Genomic DNA, 25,241 nt, shown 5'->3' with positions numbered 1-25,241 from the left:
GGTATTTTGTCATAACATTCGCGTGTTTGCGGTACATATAGAGGTGAAGATTTTTTCGCGCATTTGTACATTTTCATCACATTTACTCCTTCTTGTTTAACAAATATTGATCGGTCTCCAGTGAGGATGTATCCTAATAGTGTAGTGTTCTTTTGTACTTGTGTTAAAGTTAATTGTCTTAAGGTTTCTAGTTTGTTCGCAAATTTGTGAATAGAATTCAATAGCTTGTAGACTTATTCGTGAGTAAATGTTACTCATATAAAGATCCATTTTCATGTTCAAATGTGTGCTTTCGTTTACAAAACCATAGTAGTATTGTTTGTTATCTTCGTCTTCATATCGTGTTTGTTCTGATATTATTTGTTCTGGTTTTATTCGTATAAATTTTTCGTCGTCAAATTTACCTTTCTTTCTTGTTACTTTTTGTCCTGTATGCATATCGAATCCGTATTCGTAGATGATGTATATATCATCATATTCTGTTTTGTGTAATGGTTGGAGTGAGCCACACTCACGTTCGACGAGTGGGAATACTTCGAATCTAGTTGCGATCGTGTCTGTTTTGTTTAATTTTATTTTTTGTGTTATGTCTGGTTGTTGGACTGTTGTCCATTCAGCGTTTGTTTCTATCCAATATCTATCTTGATAATTTACCATGAATGCGTCAAATCTAATTAGTTCAAATAGTTGACAATGGGTTTGTGGTTCCCATACTATTGTTGCTTTTGTTAATGGTGTTGGGAGGCATTCCCCTTTACGGAGATCGCAGGGTAGTTTTGTTCCCATATATGATATTTCTTCGTTATCAAGGTATAGTATCAGTGATACTTCACGTATTTATAGTGTCCAATCTAATATATCTAATCTGTTTTGTTTTCGTGGTCCTTTCATGCAATTGGGTTGTGCATTTTTTATTGCGCTTGGTATCCACATGGGATTTGTGTAGTCATAAACTATTCGTCCGTATGGCGGTACTAGTGGGGTATTCATATCGAATTGTATTCGACCTTGCATTTCTTCGATCTTTTTCTGAAGTGGTGGGTTTGCGATGTAGTTGAATGATATATTATATCTTGTTGGTTTGTATCTTGTGTTTTCGAGTAGGTTTATTCTAGCGAGTTCGTTTCGAACTTCGTCCGCGTCTAATATTTTTGTTCTTTGTGCATCTGATACGTAGTAACTTGGTCTGTTTGCTCTAATGTAGTCGGTGTGTTGTGAACACCATTCTACACGTTCTTTATTTGTTCCTGCAACTGCGTATGCTTTGATTTCTACTGCTTGTGCTTTTGATAATAACTGTACTTCTGTTTTTGTCATATCTAGATCTAATGGTTTGAATTTGCATGTGCTAATTTTGTTTAGTTCGTAGTATTTGACATTTGTGATTTCTTCTGCATCACAATCATAGTGTTCTATGAATATATCTTGTGGTCCGGTTGCGGAGCCGTTAATATTCTGTCCAGTTAATTCTACAAAATCTATTTGTGTTTGTCTTTTTTGTCGTTTATTGTTCATATTGAACTTGTCCAGTATACTATCTGTTAATCGTTCTCTATAGAAATTCCAATTTCGTGTCCATTTGTTGATAGCTATTTCCCACATAGCTTCGTAATCTGAATAGTTTTTTGTGTTATTTGAATCTTCTACTTTAGTATTATTGTGATATCTTGGAGAAATGTTGGTATGATTGTATTGGAATACATAATGTTGGAGGTTATCATATTTTTGTGGATTAAATGTGTGGTAATTATTAAATGTATTGTAATTTTTTGTGTTGTTTTTTTTAAAGCGTTGAATTTGTATTTCCATGTTTTCGTTGATACGGTCTTTAATGCGTTGTCTAGCTTCATTTTTTAGTCTATTTTCCATTTGTATTTTTGTTTCTACTTTCATATATATGTATATTATTATTAATAATGATATGAGTATAATAGCTTTCAGTTGAAGCGACATGTGTATGATAGACCTGTATGTGGATTGTAAAATGTTGCAAACCCTAAGGTTTGTTTTGTATATCTATCGAATTCGTATATAAATTCAATGCAGATGAAAGGTGCTGGGATTGTTGTTGTGACTACTGATGGTGTTGTAGCGTGAAATGGATGGTTAAAAATAGTGTTATATTTTATCGTTGTGTTAAATTTAAGTTCAAGAGATGGTGTCGCTAAAACGTTAAGGGCTGCGTTGCGCTGGCGATGTGTTAGATTTAAAGTGTTTGTAAGTCTATTTCTTGACCAATTGGTTAGTGTATCACCAAGGTTGGTAGGTCCGTATAACGGTGGGTGTGGATTCCAAGTTTTGTGATCTAATGGGAAGAGATATGTGTGCTCACTTGTTCTACTTTGAGTTGGGGGTTACAATTAAGTATGGGGGTTGATCTAACTCGTCCTGGATGGCTTGAGGGTAATCTAATGTCGGGTATGAATGATGATGGTGATAATTTTGTATTTCTCGGGGGTTGTAAAGTGTTGGGAATTTCAACTCTTGGTACGCTTACTGATGTGTTTGATGATGATGTTTGATTTGTTCTTACTGGTGTCGTATTTGTACTTGTGGATTGTGGTGATGTTGCTGACCAAAGTGAACTATTAGGTGAATGTAATGGTTGTACTCGAAAATGTTCTTGAACAAAGTTAAAGTCTTGTCTCTGTGAAAATGTCGGTGGAAAAAATGGATTTGCTCTTAGTTCGGATGGTGTTGGTGTATGATCAGTATTGGTACTTGAGTGTTCACTTGGTGAACTGAGACTAAAACTGTGTAGTGTAGGTGTTCCTGTCCTACTTGGTGGTTCTGAGTGTCCTGTTTCTAAAGGTCTTATTATATTAGATTCTATATCTGTTGAGCCATATGATACTAATGTTGAGTCTTGTGTAGGGAATGACAATGACGATCGACGTCGTGCTCTTCAAAGTTCTCTTCTTTCCGGTCGTTCCCGTCGTACAGTATACGGGTTTTCGTTATCTTGATTTAGTGTGTCATCTATTTCTGGTGAAGTTGGAATATTTGTTAGGTCTGTGACTTCGTTATGGTGTGGTCTTTCAGGGTGATTGTTACTTTGATTATTACTTGATGACGCAATTTTTGCGGGCTATTTGTTATGCTCCTGAGCCAGGTCCGTGGGGTGGGATATTAATGAATGGTGGTTGTAAAATAATGAGTGGTGTTAATTGTTGTCCTGGTGTATGTGTTTGTGCTCATAGGTTTGATATCCAAATTTCGTTATGGTCTAATCTGAGGTTTAACTGATATATTATAACGTTACCGTATAATTGAGAGTTTTCTGGAAATCCGATTTGTAGATAGAATTTTTGTGAGTGTAGGGTGTAGTAGATGGATTCTTCAATATCAGGAATAGGATCAATTTTTATGGATATAGAAAATATTCTAGTAGATTTAAACACATTCGTATGAAAAAGTAAATTATAATTGCAATCTTAATAAATTTAAATATTTTTAGTTCTATAATATTTATATTAGATTTGCAGATATGGAATATATCAGAGTGTATTTCATGCATGGGTTGTGATTATTGTACTGGTGGGCTTGCATAGACAAATCTACGGTTTCGAATGATTTCAGTTATGGTTACTATAGCTAGATACGTTGAAATTACTATGATACATGGTACGAGAAAAATATTTAAGAAAAATATTACTTTAGATAATAGTAAGTAGGTTGCTATTAATGCTTCTGTAAAATCAATTTTTGAAACTAATTTTATCTGTTCTTTATGTGTTTGTGTATGTTAGTATGAATGTTAGTGTAAATTAGATACAATGCTTCACTGAAAATTGACAGTTATTTACTGTTGTAACTGACACTTAGCGGTGTCGCATTATCAAATATGAGAATTAAAATGATGCGTGATAGATGACTATGACAATGAGTGGTATCATTCCTGTTGTTACTTCTTTGTTCTGTCGTCAATAAGGTTTATAGCTTCCTTTTTTAAAACTACTAGAAAGACAATGTGTAACTCGTTCAAGTTTACACACTCTTGAGTGTTAATCTGTTGTTTCAGTACTTCAAATTCTGTGATTGTTTCCGTACACGGTGCTGTGTTTTTAAGTAAATCGAAATGTTTTTCTCCCCAAAAGAGTTTTATCTCTTGTTTAGTTTTTGTTATTCCTTCTATGATAAAGAGATAATTTTGAGGTGATACTTTGCAATTTGTTAGTTGAACGCTATCGTCGTCAAAATGTATATGACTGCTAGGTGGGTAGTCAAGTTCAATAAAATTGTCTATTTGGACTGATATTCTGATGACAAGTTGATTTTTACTAAATGAATTCAAAAATTCTGAAACTGACAACATAGGTGGTGTTTCATTATGATGGTGACTATGATGATGTATGAGTCTTTCTGAAATGAAATTAAGGTAATTCAGTTTTACCTGTTTTGTCGAGTTGTTTTCGGTAGAAAAGTTGATAAAGGTGTGAGAGAAATGTCTAAAGACAGTTGATACAAATTGGTTCCGAATGATTTCAGAAATACTGAGGATTGAAATTTTTTATTTGGTTTAGGAATGAGACTTGAGATAGTTTATGATTCAAGAAATTATCTCTACAATTGAGAGTTGACAATGAAATATTGTTGAATTTGGAATAATTTTAAGATTCTGTGTTGAATTTGGAACGGAGTTTTTGTTTTAGTTTCAACTTTTCTGATCAGCTTAGCTGAAAATAAGAGTATTTGTGAGAAATTGAGAAAATGAGAAAATTTTTCTGATTCTAGAGAGGTTGTGATTTGTACAAGACAAAATCGGAGTTGTGATTTTTACTCAAATGTTTGGGGCTCTCTACAATGTTGGTGGCATTTTCATATCTTCCGTTTTTCTTTCTTGGTTCTTGAAGTTGCCAATTTTACTAATTTTTCTGGTTTTAATTAGTATTTTGAATTGTTATCCTTTGATCTATAAGTGTCTTTTGTAGATTATCTGTGGCTTTCTTGTCACTGTATTCTTCTTGTAATTGGTATGTTTGAGAGTAATTGGTATGTTTGATTGATTACTGACGTTATCGTTTTGCAAGTTGGTAAGATACCAATTAGGAAGTTACCAATACCAATTATAGCAGTTGTAATTGGTTTCGAGTAGGTTCTTTATTGATGGTGTTCAATGATGGTGTTCAGTGAAGATGGTGTCTCCATCTACTTGCTTTTGTAAATCCTTTGATATTTTACTTCTAATTAGCTAGTTTAGTGCTAATGTTCGTCAAATGGTGCAGAAATGGTGCAAATGGTGCAAATGTTGCAAATGGTGCAAACTGTTAATTAGTCTTTTTGTTAGCAACGTCTTGCGCTGATGGATGGTGTTGTGTTGGAATGTCTACTTCCACACGTTATTGATCGTGTTAGATCTATTTTGTCAATCACCATTTGGTAAAGGTGGTAAATGTTAATTGAGTTAACATTTGTAGTTTGTTACTAATTGCGTCTGCCTGGGAGCCGTTTGTCCCGGTACTTTGTTGTTCAAGTCTCTTCATCTTACTGATGAAGATGGTTGTTTTAATCCCTTTTCTGTTTAAATGATTTGTTTGTTTACTAATGAGGTATTTTGTTGTTAATGAGAACTATGACGTCCGTCTTTTTAACGTCCATTTTTGCTTATGACGTAGGTTTTTGGGTTATGACGTCTTATTTGTTAAAATGTCATTGTGAAATGTTTAATTAGCCGAAGGTCATTCGATCGATTAATGAGATTTGAACTAAATTATATTTGTATGTTTCAGGTGATGAATCATCTCACCCTGGATTGTTACTGTCTGGGTTGTTACATGTAAGCTGTAACATACGTATTGTTACAACGAATGAATTGTTACACTATTCTTACTGGATTGTTACGCATAGTTATATCACTATTTGGTTAATATTTGGCGTGTATATGTGTGAAATAATTCTTTTAGGCTAACGGTGTTTGTCAACAGTGTTATATGTTGTTGTCTTTGTTCTGGATTGTTATTATGTTACTCGTTTTAAAAAGAGGAAGTTATTCCAATTTACAAAGAGGAAGTTATTCTTTTCTTTTATACTTATGTTGTTTGGGTCGAATTCATTATTTTCTATTTTGTATTCGTTTTAGTGTTTTCCTGTTTTGTAAAATTAGTAATTTTGCTTTACCTGTTCCGTATAATTATTATTAGTGTTCCCTTTTGATATTATTTATCGTTTTGTATTATTTATCGTTTTGTAATAACTTGTTTATCATTAATGTTGATTTCTACAAAATATCTATTCCATTCCGTGAGTCCTCGGTCGCAGAGGATATTGTTATTTGATTCAATTTGTTATTTGAGATTTGTTTATTGTTTTCTACTTCAATTAACTTCAAAATCGACTATTCCAGTTCCAAGCCTGTGAACATCAAAATACCGTTTGTTTTTTGTTTTATTGTGTTTTGATATTTTGTTTACATGAAATTACCATGACTAATCATTAGCGATTGGCTCTGGGGCTACTATCATAACCAGTTTGTTTTATAGTAGTTATTTGTTACTTGCTATTACTTGTTGCTTGCCTTGTATTGTTCTATTTGTTCTTTGGTATCTGTTGTTTTATTTGTCAGTGGATTTATGTGGTGGAGGCCTGTGTTGGAGATGGATGCGTCCGGAGGTGAATGGAAGGTGATAATGACCGTGAGAGGAGGTTGTGACTTGAGGTATGTGAAGAAGATCTATGAACGAGTTATGTATGACGAAGGAAGAAGATGTTGATGATGAAGATAGTATTCACCGTTTTGTTAAGAATTATTTATTTTATTTATGTTATGATTTGATGTCGTTGAAGTTGTTAATACATTTTGAGAATTTGGGATCTCATATATGTGAAAAGTTATATTGTGTGATCGATCTGGTGTACGGCAGTCTGAGGTTTGTTATAATATATGTTTTTAACGGTTGGGGTTGGTTAGGTGAATTTGATATTAACACTTTCTAAATTGATATGTTTTGTACTTTTTGTGTATTATCAGTATTAATGTTTTAAATATAGATGTTCTTTTTGAATGACTTTAATTTCGGTGGTATACACACGGGTTCGGTTTAGGGAAGTGTGTTAGTAGAAATACTGAATGTATACCGGGTCCATGTATGGGTACATGTCAGTCTATTACAAAGCTGGAGAGTACATGGTGTTTGTTAGCAGAAAATTATTCTGTATAAAGTTAGGTAGGCATAAGTATAATTCGTGGATAGTATAGTTTGTATGTAGTATGTATACATATATATATATATATATATATATATATATATATGTATATATATATATATATATATATATATATATATATATGTATATATATATATATATATATATATATATATTATATATATCTATATACTAATATTGATAAGCAATGTAATAACGTATAATGTTGGGGTAGTAGCTTTAGCTTGTGCAGTAATAAGTTTAGCTTGTGTGTTAATAGTTGTTAGTATGAATTATCATAGTTTCGTTTAAGGAATTACATATTTGTTAATATTATGTAATTATATATTAATATTATTATTATTATTATTATTATTATTATTATTACATTTTTGCTATTGTAGTGTGACCATTCTTTTCCGAAGGTTATATTGAATTGCATGTTTTGTATTCGGATTGTGGACATCTTTTTGAATATGGGTCGATGTTTCTGGTTGTTTCAATGTTGTCATTTCTTTTGTTAGGAGATAATTTTGTAGTTCTAATTTGATGTGCCTCTCTTTTGGATAATATGGTACAATGTGATTTCTGTGTATTGTTATTTATTCTTTATTGTTGTCTTTTATTATGTACGTTGTTGCAGTTGGTTTATCAACAATCAAGTATGGTCCTGTTTTTAAGGGTAGTAGTTTTTTCGATACTCCTTCAATCTGTTGTTCGTTAGTGAGTAAAACAAAGGTATTTTTCTCAAGTGGTTTTGCTGTTCGAAATCGAGTGTTCATTTCATCTGTTAGCTTCTTTCTGTTTTGTAGAATTTTTGTTATTTTTTGGTATGTGTCATTGTAGTGTTTCTCTTTGTCAAGCAACCATTTTGCGAATGTTCCTTTTTGTAATTTTGCGATTTTAGGGTGGCTGAAATGTTTTTCTAAGTGTGTATGTGTAGGTTGTGTGTTACATGCACTTTTATCTGATGGGTTGCAATTTCCCATTTCGTCCGTTGTTGTTCCGAGTTTTATTTTCGTTGGTTTTCTTGGTTTCTGACTGAAAACAACTTCATAAGGTGACATACCTAGTCGTGTTTGATATTGTGTGTTGTATGCGTATGGGAAGAATTTTGCTTTTCGTGACCAGTTTTTGTACTTTTCATTCAATAATGTTCCAATGAATTGTCCAATTGTTTTATTTGTTCCTTCCACTAGTCCGTTTGTCCAAGGTGCATATATCGTACTTGGTTTAAACTTTATTCCGAAGTAATTAAATAAATGTGTTAATTCCGTATTAATGTATTCAGATCCATTGTCTGATCGGAATTCTTCGGGTAGTCCGAATTTCATGAACCAATGTTCAAATAATGCTGTGAATGCGTAATGTGCATTGTTCTTTCGTGCACACATTATGGTAACATAGTGTGAAAAGGCGTCAACTATTACAAAGATGTAGTTATTTCCTTCTGATGTTGGGTAAATTGGTCCTTTTGTATCTATCATTATCATCTCGTTAAAGTAAGTTTTTGTTGGCGCTAATTGTTCTTGTTTACTTTTCAATTTTGTGTTAGCAAACACTTTGTTTGTTTGACATTGTATGCAATCTGCAATAAGTATTTTTATCCAAGTTGTGAGGTTTGGAAAGTAGTATTTTTCCATTATGTTTCGTTTTGTTTTTTCGAGTCCTGTGTGACCTACTATGTCTATGCAATGGTTTTCGTAAAATGTGCATAGTAATAGTGTTAGTGGTAGACAGATTCTTTGTATTGATTTTTTATGAATATTTTTTAGGATTTTGATTAGTTCAGATTTTTCGTCAATAATGATCGATTTGTATTTTCTGAAGTATGCGAATAGTCCTTTATTTCCACGTATGTCCATTGTTACTGAATACTGAATGTGGTTTACTGTTATGTTTTTTCCACATCTTCACTTTGTGAAGTACAGGGTCTAATATTTGAGTTTCTTTGATTAGTTTTTCTGTTACTTTTATTTTTTCGTCATAGAAAATATCTGATATTTTTGTGTTTTCATAGTTTTGTTTTTGTTGGATTGTTATGTTATTTATTAATCTAAGGTAATCATCGTCATGATGAATTGTGTATGGTCCTTTTTGATTTTTCTCAATAATTAGGTCATCTTTCTCTATCGTTGGAGATTGCCAATTTTTCATTTTCGGTTTGTATTTTGGTATCAAATTAGTTTTTGATTCTTTGTGATATTTTTCGTATGATATCGGGTGATATTCGTTTTTGTCGATGTTAATTTCGAAATAATCATTATGAATGTTTGCTAGTATGTGGTACTGTGTTCGTTCTGTACTTTCGTCGTTTGTATTATTGCATAAGCTATATTTGCATTCCAGGTTATTTGCGAATGGCGTCTTTGCAAAAAAGAATTTTATGTTTTCTGGTATTTCTACTGTGATGTCACGTGTTTTAGTAAAATGTTCTTCGTCAATTGTTCTGCTGAGGAGATCAGGAAGGGCTAAAATTTTTCCTTCTGTCCAAATGATATGTAAGTTTGGAAATTTCATTAATATGAGTTGAAATCTGTAAACTCTATGGTTTGGTTTGTTCTTTTGAGTAAATAGGTAGATAATCGGTTTATGGTCTGTAAATAATACTATTGTGTGATTTGATCCTGTTAAGAGGAATTCGTACTCGGTTAATGCGAAAATGATTGCAGAGCATTCTCTGATCAATGTAGATAGTCGCATTTCTATAGGTGTGAACAATCTGGAATTTGCTGATATTAATTTCATTTTCTTTTCAGTTGGATGTTGCTGTAGCAATGCTGCTCCAATGCTTGTATTCGATGCATCTGTTATGATATAGAATGGTTTTGTAGTGTCTGGCATCGTCAGTTCTAACTTGTGTGTTATTGTTTTTTTCATTTGTTCAAAAATTTTTTGATGTTCTTGTGTCCATTTGAAATCAGTTTCTTTGTGTAAGAGATTGTAGAATGGTTGTAATATTGGCTGCATGCCATATACATATTTTGCAAGAAAGTTAATTGTTCCTAAGTATCTTTGGATTGCTTTCATGCTTTTCGGGTGTTCTAGTTTTTGAAAACCGTCAATTCCTGACGTCAGTGGTTTCATTTTTTTGTCCTCAATGATATGTCCAAGAAATTTGACTTTTTTCAACATAAAATATGTTTTATCAGGCGCTGTTTTGAGGTTCTCTTTTAAGAGTACTTTATGATATTCAGTGAATGTTTCGTACTTTTGGTCGTATGAATTTGTTTGAATGAATATATCATCAACGTATGTTATTACTGTTCCTTTACGAATTAATGGATAAAGAAAGTGTGTTAGTATCGATGCAAATGCTGCGGGTCCTATTGATATTCCGTAAAATAAACGTTTAAAGCAATATTGTTCATTGCCAATTGTAAAATGAGTGTATCTCATTGATTCTTCGTCTAATGGTATTTGATTACATGCGCTATTTAGATCAGCTGGTGTGAATATTGTTCCATTTATGCGTGTTAGTGCGACATCAACAGGTTCAATTGGCCAATTACATTTTGATTCATCGATCATGCTATTTAAATATCGTGCATTTAGTACTATTTTTAATGATTCTTCCTTCCGTAATATAATTACTGGATTTGTAAATGTATTTCCTGTAGATAGTTGTTCTTTGTTCACTGGTGCAATGATGTCGTATTTTTTTAGTACGTCTAGTAGTTTCTGGATTCGTTCTCGTAAGTGTATTGGTACTTTGCTTATTCTTTGTGTTTTGAAAATTGCATCTTTCTTTATAGGTAGATTCAGTTTTACTTTGGTCTTTCCAACGTCAAATTTTTTGTTGCGTAGAATTGTCTGTAGTCTAGTATGATTGTTACTACTTTTTCAAATTCGCTTTGGGATAAGTGTGAATGTTGAAAATCAAACATTTGAATGAATTCTTTTTCTGATTCTGTATATTTATTAATATTAAATTTGCATTTGAAATTTGGTTTTCTTTCGAATGTTGCTACTTGTTCAATTGTTTCATTGTCCTGTATGTTCAGTATTTCGTTGATATCATTTTCGTTTGCATACGTTAAGTGATATAATGCTGTAAATAAGTCTAGAGAATTAGTCTGACACATTTCTTCGTTTTGTTTTTTGAATGTAATGTTTTGATACATGAAACCGATTAAACCTTCATTAATTGTTATTTTATGTTGATTTTTTTTTGACTAGGAATATGTCTATGAAGTGTTCTGTTTCTGTTGTAAGGTTTTTTATATCCGTAAATGATAGGTTGTGATACTTGTTGATTGGTTCGAAACAGTAGTTTGAACTATAAATTACTTTTCCGGTTGACTTTTCCATTTGTTTGAAGATGGGTATCGGAAATGTTATGCATTTGTGGTGTTCTTTTTCAAGGTAGATTGATACTTTGTTATAAACCGGGTATAGTCTAGAGTAGTAGGGGCATCCTTTTGTACTGTTCATGAAGAAGGTAATGTCATTGTCTAAAATTGTATTAGTGTTTATTGTTAATTTGTTCGTATTTACATTTATTGTTTCTATATATTCCTTAAAGAATGGAGTTCCAAGTATGTTGTGATTACATTGAGTAACATAAAAATGAATGTTGAAGTTGTGTTGTATTTTGTTTCTGTTGTTTGATATTCTATCTGGTGTTAGATTTAATGTTATTGTTCCAAATGTTTCTATGGTTGTGTTATTTGCTGCTGTTAGTGTTTTGTTTGCTCGTTCGAGATGTATCTCAGGGTTGTTGTATTTTATTTCATTCCAAGTGTCTTCATTTAAGAGGCTTAATGTTGCTCCAGAGTCTAGTAGGAAATCAATTTCTAATATTGGTTTTTGCTTCGTAAAGTCTCGTTCGAATTTGTTACACTGATACGTTGGTAGTATCCATGTTGGGTTACTTTCTAGTGCATTCACTATAGTATTGCATGTGTCTTCGTTTGCATTATAAAATTTGTCAAGTATTTCTTGATCTTCATTTGATGATTCTGATGTGTATTCGTATTCATCAATGCCTGGTGGATCTTCATTTGGTCTATCTGTTTCTACATTATTTATTCTGCCTTCATTGTGACTATTGTTGTATCTGTTTCCATCTGTCCTTCCGTTTTTTGACTGATGTCTGTTATTTTGTTCTCGGTGTGACGAATGTCTTCTATCCGTTCTATTGTTATTGTTTGAATAATGTTTGTTATTGCTATTTGATCGTTGTCTGTATCTGTCAGTTCTATTTGAATCTCTGCTGTCGAATCTTTGTTTGTTATAATAATGATGATAATAATAATAATAATAATAATAATAATAATAATAATAATAATAATAATAATAATAATAATAATAATAATAATTATTATTATTATTATTATTATTATTATTATCATTATTATTATTATTCTTATTATTATTATTATTGTTATATGGTGATTGGTGCCTTGATTGACTACGGTTTGTGTATCTTCAGTTTGATCTACTATTGTTATATCTATTGTAACTATTGTTTCTGTTGTAGCTGTTTGTTCTACTTCTATTGAAATTGTTTCTGTTATAACTTGTGTTTCTATTATTATATTTGTTATTCGAATCGTTGTTTCTATTGTAATGTGACGTATTATTGTAGTTATTTCTTGATTGTGATCTATATGGTGTTCTAGTTCTTGAACTGTTGTATACTGGTGATGTTGATGGTAGTTGTCTTCCGTTGACATTGTTGGAATCGATTCTTCTGTTCGGTAAATTTTGGTTATTTCTCATATGTCCATAAAATGTTTTTTCTTTGGGTCTTGGTATGCTTTCTCGTCTTGGTCTTTTAAAACAACGGCCTTTTGTGTGACCGTGTGAACTACAGTAACTGCAAAATAGTGAGAATTTTGGTCTTCCTTTAAAATTTTTTCTATCATATGTGTTATTTATTCCGTTTAGAACGTTACAAATCGTTCCTTCAAATTGTTCCAAGTCATTTTGATTTAGGTCGTTTATATTATTACAAGCTAAGTTCATTTGTTTTAAGTCATCATTAATGTTATTTGTAGTTTGGTTAATTTCATATAAACGTTTATGATTGTTTGTTATTGTTCTTGTTAAGTCCATTTGGTCTGTTTTGTCAACTAGTGCTTTAAATGGCATTTCTGGTTCTCTTGGTGTTTGTTTATGGTTTGCATGTTTTTTCAATGCTGCTGTTTCAAGTTCGTTATCCAAACATCTTATGAATGTTTGATTCATTACACTATTTCTATAATCTTCTGTATATAGTGAATATGCTGTTTTGACAAGTGTTTCTATTCTTAGAGCAAGTTATCGTAATGATTCGTTTGTATATTTTTGTAACTGTTGTAATACTATTTTTGCTTGTTGTTTGATTTTTCTGAGTCAAACATATCGGAGAATTCTTTGCAAAATGTTTCCCAATCCAGTTTTGTTTCACTTGGTAGAGTTGAATACCATTTTGAGCTGGACCTTGTACTGTGTGTAATATTAAGGCTGCTCTTTTTACTTTCCGTTGGTGGTGTCCTGGTTTGTTTACTGGTTCTATACCACTGCTAAATATCATTGGTGCTACTATACTGTTTAGATATTCTTCGACGGTATATGCTGGATCTGTGCCATCAAATGGTCTTATTGTCGTTGGTACTGAACCACTGCTTATGTTTTGTTCAATTTGCGGTTCTTCGTTGATACTCATTGATGTCAATTGTTTATAGAATGGTAATGGGGGTTCTGTTACTGTTGTTTCTTTTTCTTCTGTTGTGTTTGAATTTGTTTTACTTGGGGTTGATCGTCGTGTCCTAATTTCATGCCTGTTATTTTGGATGTTATTGTTTTCTACATTTCTGTTTTCTGTTCGTGTAATATATTGTATATTAATGTCATTTATCGTTCTTTCGAATCTGTTAAACATTGATTGTAATGCTTCATCTTGTTTTATTTCCATATTTTCGTTTATTTGTCTGAATTTGTTTTCTATATTGTCTATTAATTTATTTGTATGATTTGTTACTTTTTCAGTAATTTCGTCTTTTAAATCATTATAATTGTACATTTGTTGTTCCCAATGCAAATCGTGATTTTCATTGTTTTCGTTTAATGAGCCGATATATGTATTATTTCTAATATATTCTTGGTTCATCGTTTGTTGAGTTTTCTTTCTAGCTCTCTGGTTTACTGTTGGTGGTATCCAGTTCCCAAATTTTATTTCTTTTTATTTTTCGTCTGAAACGGAAATATATATTTCGTCTACGTTTTGTTGGTTTCCGAACAGTTTTGACGTCAGTGGTTTGTGAGGTTTTATTGTTGATTTTTGTTTTGATTGTAGACTTGTGTTTACTTGAACGTCTTTTGGTGTTGACGTATTTGTTAGTGTTTCTGATAGGCTAAATGATGAGGAACCTATCTGTCCTTGATCCGTTATTCGTACATACTCTTCTAGTCCCTGTATGTAATTTATACTGTCCGAACAAATTTTTAATGTACTTTCGAAGTGTGGTGAATAGTACTCACCGTTCCAGATGTGTTTAAGTTCGTCATTCAGATTTTCATTTTCTTCGATGAATGTTTCTCCAAACTCTATTCGCTTTTCGTTAATGTGTTCAAAGTTATCTAACCAGAATAGGAATGTAAATTCGGAAATGATTTGAATAATATCAAACGTGGCTGTTTTTAATTCTGTTTTTAGTTCCATATTTTTTGTTAATCAATTATTGTAATTTATTATGTCGTTTCTGAGTTTATCGTTTACTGACTGTATTTGTTTTTGTTGTCCGTCTAAATATCCGATTGTGTTTCGAAGTAATTCGTATGATGTATTTGGTATTGCTGTTATTTTTAATCTGTCTTGTTTTTCTTCATGTCTTTTTAAGAATGTTCTAAACATATCTGATAGTTTTGTTTCATTTTGAAAATTATAAAACGTTTTCTTGTTTTTTGTTTCATCTGTTAATGTGAATATATAATGTTTGTTAAGTTGGTCTCTACCCAGTAGTATTACTGGTAGATAATGTGCTAGATGGTTTCTATGAATACTAATTTGTTGTATGTGTTTTGTTTCTTTGAAGAAGTTATTCTTCAGATTTATTAGTATTCTTTGTATTGTCTCGCGGTTTTCTAGCGGACAATCATCGGAGATTGTGAACGGTATTAAGTAGTTGTTAGCATTTGTTTGTTGTAGATAACTACTGGCCATTGTTATTGTTGTTCTGTTGTATCTGGATATTGTTTTGTTTAATTGTTACTCTTTCCGTTATGGAGAATAAAAGATGAAAACTTGTTATTTCAATATAGTCAGGCACTTGTCGCACCAGATAAAACGTGTGCTGAGGTAGGGTTACCTTGGGAGGTTACTGTACTTCTGTCTTATGGAGTCTCAAGAATATAGTACAATCTTAAGGCTTACCTGACTAACTAAAGTTCTAGATCTCTAGTCTGTTACTCTTCTATCTGAGCTTCAGCAGACAGTGCACCGGCCGAAATGCTAAAGTCTAACGTATATCTCAATACTAAAACAAGAGCGGAGTAGAGAGAGAGAAATATACTTTATTATTATATCAGGTCTGACTGGTACCGACTAAAGGGGTAGCGTGTTGTGTTACCAACGGGTAAACAATTAAACATTAAAAGGAAAGGTATTTCCATAATTTTAACCAATCATGGTTGAGTATTCTAGTTTATATTTATTAACATAAGTAATCCTCCAAATCCTTTTGTTGGAAGTCATCACTGACTCCACAATTGACGTTTTTACGCTCCAAGTAATTTTTCTAGCTGAAAATTCTCTCCATTAATGTTTTTTCTTGGTATATGTTTTCGTAATGCAAAATTAATTTTGAAAATGTTGTAGTAGTTTTTGCAACTTCTTTCATGTGTTTTTAAAATTCTCAGTCAGTTTTTAGTTTTTCGAGATTTAGGAGACAATTATTTTTTTAGGGCGTAATTGGAAACACTGGATGGTTTCTAGTTACAACCAAATAGTTTTGAAGTTAATAATCTGAGAAATGTTTGAAAATTTTCAATAAAATTCGACATTTTTTGCGACCGTTTTTGTCTTTTCTCTTTTCTGTCAATTTTTAGGATTTTTTAGGATTTGTGATTGTATTTTGTTAGTAGATATGTTTGGGTTTGTAAAATTTGGTTTTCCTGACATTGGCTCTAAAACTTAACTTTTTAAAAGAAATTTTGGCTAAGTTATACAACTTCATAAAATGTTATCATTTTTGCCTGCGCTTGTATTTTTTTAGGAGCAGACTGGTTTTTGCTGTCCCTTAATTTTTTTGCTAGTTATTTTAGCAAGGTTGATATGATTTTGATAACACAAGTTTGAGTAATATTGACAAATTGGCAATCTTTTTTGTATGATTTTCAAGGTCGTTTGATTTTTGTCGATTTAAATTTTCTTGAACTCAAGTCGTCAAATATTTTTTTTGAGATTACTCCTGCAATTTGTGTTTCGTAGAAATTGAAATCAGGAATCTGAGGTGACACCTCCTATAGTTGCATGCTTCTTCCTATAGTTGCATGCCTATTTATCCGTTTTCGATTACCATTTTTTTTCTCCTCGCGTTGTGAAATATGTCCATGAAAAGCGTTATATTAATTACGATTATCCTGAGAGTGTGCAAAGTTTGGATGCTGTTATTTTTTTCCTCTGTTTTTTGTTCGTCTTTTTTCTTCGTAATGGTCATTTCGTGTTTGGTAAGAAAACGAAGTTTCCAATTCATTCGCCACTCAATTGTTTTTTGTATTTCAGGACTTGATTTGACTTTTTTATTTCATCGTAAAAAAATTTCTTTCGCTTTGCTTCATTATGCCTATTTTGCGTTATTTCTTTATCTTTTCCAGGATTATTCATTCTTAGCCTATTCTGCTCAAAGTTCTTTCAAACAGCAGATGCTCAGAAAAGCAATCTAAAATAAAAAGAATTGTTATTAAAAAACAAAATCGAAAATAGATAGAAGATAAACACGTGCAAATTTAGATGCTCTCTACGCGATTTTTAGTCTTATAATTCCTAATGACCATATCTAACGCTTATTGGTGCCAATACTAGCACCTGTATCCTATTTTTATCAAACAAGAGATTGTATGAAAACAAAATCAAATCAAAATATTTCGCCCTTTGAAAAAAATTTTCTACACCATTCAATTTTTTTCAATGTCGGCTAATTTTCGGCCATTTTCTGGGTATTTTTTAAGCGACGCACTGTGTCTCTTTTTTGCTGGGATCAAAATTGCTTTCTCAAACTTGAGACCATAATGATCTTGGCAAACATAAACATCCAAACAGATTTTAACAGCAAAAACTTCTGTAATTAAAGGACATGATGCGCTTTAGAGGAGTTTCTTTTACTAATACGACTATAGTTTTTGTTTACATCCGCACGGATCACTGTAAGGCTATACCAGAACTGATTTGATTTATAGTACTTTTATTTTCCTAATTATTAGTTTTATTTATTTTATTATTAATATTATTATTATTTTTATTTTTATTAATATTATTATTACTATTATTAATATTATTATTTTTATTATTATTATTATTATTATTATTATTATTATTATTATTGTTATTATTATTATTCTTAGTATTACTAATATTATTATTGTTATACCCCAATCTGCGATCGTTGCTGATGGGTGTATTTGATATGGATTTCTCCGCTGGGGTGACACACGTTCCGAGTTCAATTGGACTATTGCATCTGATAATTGATTCCAATGGTGTTGTATAACGACGAGGCGTTATAGACTCCGAATGGAGAGAGTAATACCCACTCTACTCCAGGTCCACCTGGACTAATTTAGATAATTTGATAAAAACCAGTTGAAAAGTAAAACTAACTGTGTACTACTTAGACTCAACGATGCGATGAAGAACAGAACAAGTCATAAATCTTGAAATACGTTTTCCTTTCGATCTGCCATATGCAACTTAACTCGATGGCGTCATTCTATTTCTCTGCCTTGCAGATGCTTGATGAAGCAGAGTTTGAATGGTCTAAGCGACCTTGAACACAAGGTGCCAACAGTGCAACTGGCGTTGATATGACAAGTATATACAGACAATTTGAATATTTAGATAGCATATAGTTTCATAGTGTTTATAGGTAATACATTTAGTGCTTGGTTCCTGTGTAAGATGACTCCTGTGGAGACTTCCGTATCTCACTCTCCTCTCTTTAGATTCCAGTCCAAGGGATGGAATTGATTTCTCTTAAGTCTTCCTCGTTTGGGTCCGTCGACTCCGCCGTGGGCGAATTTGCAGGCGTCGCGTATACTGTGACTATTGACAATTCTGTGGTGTGCGGTGGTGTCGCCTGGTTGCTTGTTGTGTCTTGTGTTATTTCAATCGGTGATTGGATTGGTACATGAGTTGGATCGCTTGGTTGATCAGTTGTTATGAAGTCATTATGTGTATAACTGGTGTTGGAATTTGTTGATTCATTGTGTATTGGTTGTAATAGTGAGTTTATTTGGCCTACATTGCATCGTTGGTCTATGTTGCTCTGTGTTCCCGGAGTTAATAGGTCGGTGATTGTGCTGGTTGAGTTTATTTGTGGGGAATCGAGATAGATTATTTCTGGTGTAATTTTCGTTGTATTTGCTTCCACTTGTTGTGGTTGGTCATTCACTGCTCTGATACTTTCTACTGTTCAGTCCATTGTCGGTGACGATCTCTTTGATATAAATTGTGCCTCTTCTCCAATTGGAGTTATCGGAAGACTTTCGTTGCTCGTACTCATGAAACTTGGCGGATCATTGCTTACTGGAATCGGAATTTTTGGGTCGTTTGGTGATGTTGGTGTGATTTCTATTTTTTTGGTGTTTTTCGTCCTCTTGGACTTTGTCTGGGTCGAGTTTTAAAAAAGATCTGTTCGTTGGGCTGACATTTGGTTTCTTGATACTTGGATTGTTGGTGGCTAGTCCTTGTGGATTTTGTGGTTTTGGTGTAGTACTCGTAGTAGTTGATGTTGTTGTTGTTGTTGTTGTTGTTGATGTTGTTGTTGTTGTTGTTGTTGGATTGGACTTCGCTTTTCATTTTTTGTGTTGTTTTTGGCTGCTTGCAGATCTCTTGGGTTGAAGGAATTGGACTGGAATTGTCCTTTTGATTTTTTTCCGCATGTTTTTAGATTGGACTTTTGGTCTTTGATTTTCGTTTCTGGTTCTCTGTAGCCGACCTAATTATTTTTTCGGGATCCCAGCATGTATCTCTCTCTGTGTTTCTGTGTTGCCCCGATGGATTTGAGTTCTGGCAGTAATAGGTTCTGGCGTCGGTTTCTCCTCGCGATCTTTCATCTGCTGGGTGCGTCGTTCTTCGAGGCATTTTTTTTTGTTTCTTCATTATTACGGTTGTACTCTCCTACAGTCTTACACGCTACCATATGAATTAATCGTGGTTTCTTCTCTATGTTAGTTTCTGTGGAAGATAGTGATAATTTTTCTTCTTGTTTACTATTGCTAAGTTATTTTTTCTTAGAAGAGCGTTTTTTAGAGGAGTATCAATGTTTAGTGTTTGTGTGTGAGGTGTAATCGGTTGTTGTATCGTCTTCTATTATATTCCAAAGAGGAGCTAATGTGGGCCGTGGTTCTTTTGCTTTTGTTGCAATACGTTTTCTGGCGACGTTCATTTTTTAAGTTCTTCTGGTGGTTTTGTCTCCAGTGGGGAAGTGAAGTTCTGACGGTTTTATTTTAATGGACTTATCTCCAATGAATAGATTAATTTCTGATGGATTTATCTCACTTGATTTGGCTACAAATGGTTGGTCGTCGGATTTTTCACAGAGTTGGTAATTGGCCGATGTTACCCTTCTTGGGTGGCTATCCAAGTTTTGATTGTCGAGCTCAACTTCTTTGGTTCCGTCCAATATCCAAATTTGTTTTTCGGTCAATACTGGTTTTTACAAGATTCTCTTGTCTAAACAGTATTTTTGTAAGTTTTTGTGGTTTAGATTTTCTAGTTTAGGTTGAGTTTGTATTTCTGATAATTCCATGTTTGGTTTTCTACCGAAGTGTGTTTCAAAGTTGGTTTTGATTGTTTTGCTTGGTATTAGTCTAATATTTCGGATTATTTTGGCTAATTTTGTTGAGATTGATTCGCTTGTCCAATTTAGGTCATTTTCTAGTACACTCAATCTACCTTTGATGATTTGGATCAATCTTTCCAACATTCTTGTGCCTCTGTGGTTCCCGGTTGGCGCTAAAATCTTTTAATGTTTTTTCAGAAAATTGCGAACTGTCGCGATTTAAATGCTTGTGCTTGATCGCATCCTAAAGATTTGGGTATACCATGGTTTTTTCAATATTATTTCATGTAGTCTGTTGACGTTTTGGTTTCGCAGTTGTTGAAACATTCCCCCGATGTGTAGCGTTAAAGATGGTCAACTGTCACTATTATGTAGTTGTTGGTATAGTTATTACATGATATTGTTCCTGCGAAGTCCATTTGGACTTCTAAGTTCGGTTCACTTGATTCATTTAATGTTCCTGGATTTTGTTTGGGGAGCATAGAATTTAAGTTTTTACAAGATTCAATGCAGTGTCTGCAATTTTGAGCTTCTATGACGAGTTTTGAGTGTATGTTCGGAAACCAGATTATTTGAGCTAGGGCGAGCATTCCCGCCCATCCTGGATGTTTTTGATGTATCGATAACTAGCTGTTCCAGAGAACGAGGTATCATCATCTTGTTATCGTTGATTAAAAAATCCGTTGAAGCAGTACTAAGGTCCCTTTGGATTTTGAAAAATTTCGACTTAATTAATTTTAAAGTGTTCCACTCTCTTTCTTTACCACTTTCAAGATTGGTTCCAGGTACTTCTTTGTTGCTGTTCCAATGATTTGCTCGTTGAAGATCTGCTTCATGCTATCTCTAATAGGGATGGAAAAGGTTCATTCGCCGCTGTAATTAAGTGTTTCTTGCTTCTCGAGATTGAGAGCCAGCAGACTCTTGCCTTTATTGGTGACAAGTTTCGTTTGAGTACTTGTTGAAATTAGGTTGGGTGAGTGGCGTCTTTGTTCCTGGAATGTGTTGTAGGGGTAGTCCATTGGACTGTTCGGGAATGTGTTGTCCATTTTGTCTTGAAGTTTGTTTTTGTTGGGTCCTCTATGTCGTTTAGTAATATGTGAATCAAATGGTTTTTTCTTGATTCTTCCATGTGGTAATTGCAATAATTTGCGGATTAAGTTTATGTTTTTTCTGTGTTAAACTGTTTTTGATTGCGTTATGTTTTATAGAGTTTAGATTTTGGAGTATTCTGTTTGAATTTATGAATGAGTAGTGCTACTGATTTTCAGAGTGGAAACTGCGAAAAACAGTTGAGTTATGTTTGCTTTGTGTGCTTTGGGTTATTACGTCAACCCGTTGTTCTTTTGTAAGTTCTAAAATTTGATTGGTTGAACTAGTCCATTTTAGATAGTTCTTTCAGAAATTTAAGTGAATGGTTTCGATTGTGTCAATGACAAACCTTTCGCCACATGAGTCCAACGGACTAGCTTTACCAGTTGGTTGTCTGCTTAGATAATCGGCGAATCCCATGCTTTCTCCTGGTAAATGCATTACGTCAAATTGAAAAGGAAAAATTCTATCTATCCATCGTGTTAAATGACTTGATGGGTTTTATCTCCTCTGTTATTTTTAAAGGCTAAAAGGAGAGTTTGTGATCAGTTTGGAGAATGAATTTTTTGCCATAAAGTAATATTTAATATTCAAGAGTCCAAACTACGGCTAGCAATTCAACTTCGTTTGTGCTGTATCTTTGCTACGATTGGTTTGAGAAGCGACCGGCGTGTGCAACTGGTTTCCAATAGGAGTTGAGTTTTTGTTCTAAACATGCGCCCAATCCTATTTTGCTTGTGTCACTTTGTACTCTTGTTTCTCTTTATACATCGAAATGTTTATTTTATGTTTTGCTTGATATTTCTACTTATATTTTTTCGAGCGTTTGGTTGGTCAATTTTTTTTGCTTTGTGCTGTTGCGTTTGATTTTGATAGCAAAGGCCTCAACGGCTCTGATAATGATGCTATGTTAAGAACGAATTTAATTAGATGTTTAATGCACGCCACAAAGATCTTAGTTGATTAAAGGTTCTTGGTGGCTCCAGTTGGAGTATTGTTTCAATTTCTTAGTTGTTGGGGTTATTCCATCTGTTGTTATTTTGTAACTTAGAAACGTGATTGTCTTTTCCCAAATTTTCTTCGATTAGTAGATTTAATGCTTTGTCTAGTTCGTTTTCATGATCTGATAACGATTCTTTTGTACATAGTAGGAGGTCGAAGAATGTAAACTCTGATGTTAATGAGTCTAATATTCTGTCAATTTTCTCCAGGAACGCGGCCGGCATATCTGTTAGTCCGTAGAATCCGTTAAGGAATCTGTATGTACCAGTTGCTGCTCTACCGAGTATATTGAAGTTACAGTGCTTTTGGTTTTCATCGTCCAATGGAGTTTAGCTATATGCATATTATAGATCACGTTTTAAAAAAAAATTACCTGAAGATTTTTTCCCTTCGGAGATGTAAATTGCTACCGAGTCATTGATGTTGTCAATGCTTTTCATATAATATTTGTTTTTCTGTTTTGCGTCATTGAGTTTTTTTAAATCTAGTGCAACTTTTATGCTTTTGTCATTTTTGGCTGTTATTAGCACTGGGCTTATGGAATGTTCGTCTGAGCCTTTGTCTAATTTCACAATTTGTTTGTCGTCAATCCGTTTTTTGAGTCCTTGTTCTACTTTTTCCAACGAATTGAGAGTTACGCTTCTGCCTTTGTTTTGTTACGGTATGAAATTTTCTTTCTTCTTGGATTTTGCTACATGGTTTTTTGATCTACTTAGGCGCGTGCAAAGGTGTGGATATTTCTGGAATACCCATTTTATAATGTTTATCTCCGTTTTCTTATTGGATATGTTATATATTTTTGCATTTTGTTTTGTTTGTGAGATGTTAGTTGTATTACTAACTTTGGAGTATGTCACGTCCTCTTATTTCGTTCGTTTTTGATGAAACAAGAAGGGTTTTGGGCTCTCTGTGATCTTGAATAAAGTTCCAAATTGATTACTTCTTCTGTTTTGACATCATTGTTGTTGAAACATCTGTATTTGTTTGTTTGTTTGTATTATTCGATTCTTTTCTCTCTTTCTGTTTTGATGTTCATGAGTGATCTCGGTTATCCTGTATCCTCTAACCAATGTATATCATTTTTTTGTTCGTGTTTCTACCCAAAATCCAACGTCCTATTCTCGGTTGATGTTTAATTTTTTTAAAATCTCAAATGATTTCGGTGTTAAAAAATTTACGTTGTCCAATTCTTCTGCTTGTTCTCTTATGTAACGTGCTGCTTCTGCATCAATTGTTTCTTCGTCTTTGTTTCTGATATTCCTGCTCTTTGACGTGTCTTACTCTACTTTGTTGTCTATTTTTGTTGAAACCAGTGGTTGATTGTTAGTAATTCGTGGATTTGAGTTGTTGAATCTGCTAACTAATTTTTTTGTTGATCTGCAAACTACCGCAAAGTGTCCTGGTTTTTCGCAAGAGTTAAATGTTGCGATTTTGGCCAGATATGTTCTTAAGTGATTAGTTTCCAATTTTTTCCGCATTTCCAGCATTGGGGATTGTTTTGCTGACTTCTTGGTTGTTGTTTATCTTCTATAAACATTGGATTATTAGTGTTTTGTATTTTGTTGTTTTTTTTGTATGATACTGGTGACCAATTGTTTCACTTGTTATTAGCTCTTGATATTTCTTGTTGGTTAGCTTGGCCCCTTTCTCTTTGTTATGGCTTAGTTTAAAACTTGTACATGACTACGGACCTCCGATAGGAGTTCCATTTGAATATTTGAGTTTTTCAAGTCAGCAATAAAAAGGTCTTTGAAAATTTCCTCTTCCAATACTCTGAAGACACAATATGAGCCCAGTTCTCGTAGTCTGCTCTAAATTGTATCAAATGTTTCGTTTGATTGTTGTGTTGTGCTGTGTTGAAAAATTGGAATCTGGCGAATTTTATGTTTCGTGGTAACGTAAATATTATGTTTAATCCGTTTACCAATTCGTTTATTGTGCATCTATCGATTCTTGTATGAGGAATCCTTTGATGAAATATTCTGTTAGCTTCAGCTCCTGGCGATAGTAGATTAGACTGTTCACATTACTGTCTGCCTCGTCTCATGATTTTCTGCCAATCATTGCTTCCTTTCTTTCGATTGACAGGCATTCGTTTTCGCAATCCACTTTTCTCTTTTCTGTTTCTTCTCTAGCTCTGAATTCATTGTTAGTCTCGCCATCCCTTGAATTTTTGTAGGATGGCGAGGGCAGGTAAAATAGGTCCTTTCTTCCGGGTTTTAGTTTTAGTAGTTTTTCTATTGGAATGCTTTATTTGGCAATAATTGCAAAATTTGTGAGTTTCCATTCATTTTGTCCACTGTACATTTGGGTTAGCTCTGCTCTCCCAGAATTGTGGTTGACCTAATGGTGTTCATGAAGCTGACTGCACAATGTTATACCCCAATCTGCGATCGTTGCTTATGGGTGTTTTTGATATGTATTTGATATGGATTTCTCCGCTGGGGTAATACACTTTCCAAGTCCAACTGGACTTTTGAATGTGCTAATTGATTCCAATGGTGTTGTATAAGGACGGGGCGTATTAGACTTCGAATGGAGAGAGTTATACCCACTCTCCTCCAAGTCCACGTATACTAATTTAGATAGTTTGATAAAAACAGTTGGAAAGTAAACTAACTGTGTACTACTTAGACTCAACGATGCGATGAAGAACAGAACAAGGCATAACACTTGAAATACGTTTTCCTTTCGATCTGCCATATGCAACTTAATTCGACTGCGTCATTCTATTTCTCTGCCTTGCAGATGCTTGATGAAGCAATGTTTGAATGGTCTACGTGACCTTGAAAAAAAGTGCCAACAGTGCAGCTGTGGCGTTGATGGAATACGTATATACAGACAATTTGAATATTTATGTAACATATAGTTTAATAGTGTTTATAGGTAATACATATAGTGCCTGGTTCCTGTGTGAGATGACTCCTGTGGAGACTTCCGTATCTCACTCTCCCCTCTTTAGATTCCAGTTCGAAGGATGGAATTGATTTATTTTAAGTCCTCCTCGTTCGGGTCCGAAAT

At 33.3% G+C, this 25,241-nt stretch overlaps 1 protein-coding gene across 1 annotated transcript in view; it reads left to right on the top strand.

Annotated features, from left to right (window-relative positions):
* LOC142336639 (uncharacterized) overlaps positions 1-18,154 on the top strand; it is a 93,440-nt gene extending 75,286 nt beyond the window's left edge. The window contains exons 5-7 of the mRNA XM_075385548.1: positions 5,730-5,776; positions 6,563-6,655; positions 18,076-18,154. Of these exons, the coding sequence (XP_075241663.1) occupies positions 5,730-5,776; positions 6,563-6,655; positions 18,076-18,154 (219 nt within the window). The remainder of the gene's footprint in view (positions 1-5,729; positions 5,777-6,562; positions 6,656-18,075) is intronic.
* The last annotated feature ends 7,087 nt before the right edge of the window (positions 18,155-25,241 follow it).

Source organism: Convolutriloba macropyga, chromosome 3, assembly GCF_964194025.1.
Source record: "Convolutriloba macropyga chromosome 3, txConMacr16.3, whole genome shotgun sequence".
In the NCBI taxonomy this organism is placed as follows: domain Eukaryota; kingdom Metazoa; phylum Xenacoelomorpha; order Acoela; family Convolutidae; genus Convolutriloba; species Convolutriloba macropyga.
The sequence above is the reverse complement of the archived record's forward strand: the minus strand, read 5'-3'. Positions and strand labels throughout refer to the sequence as shown.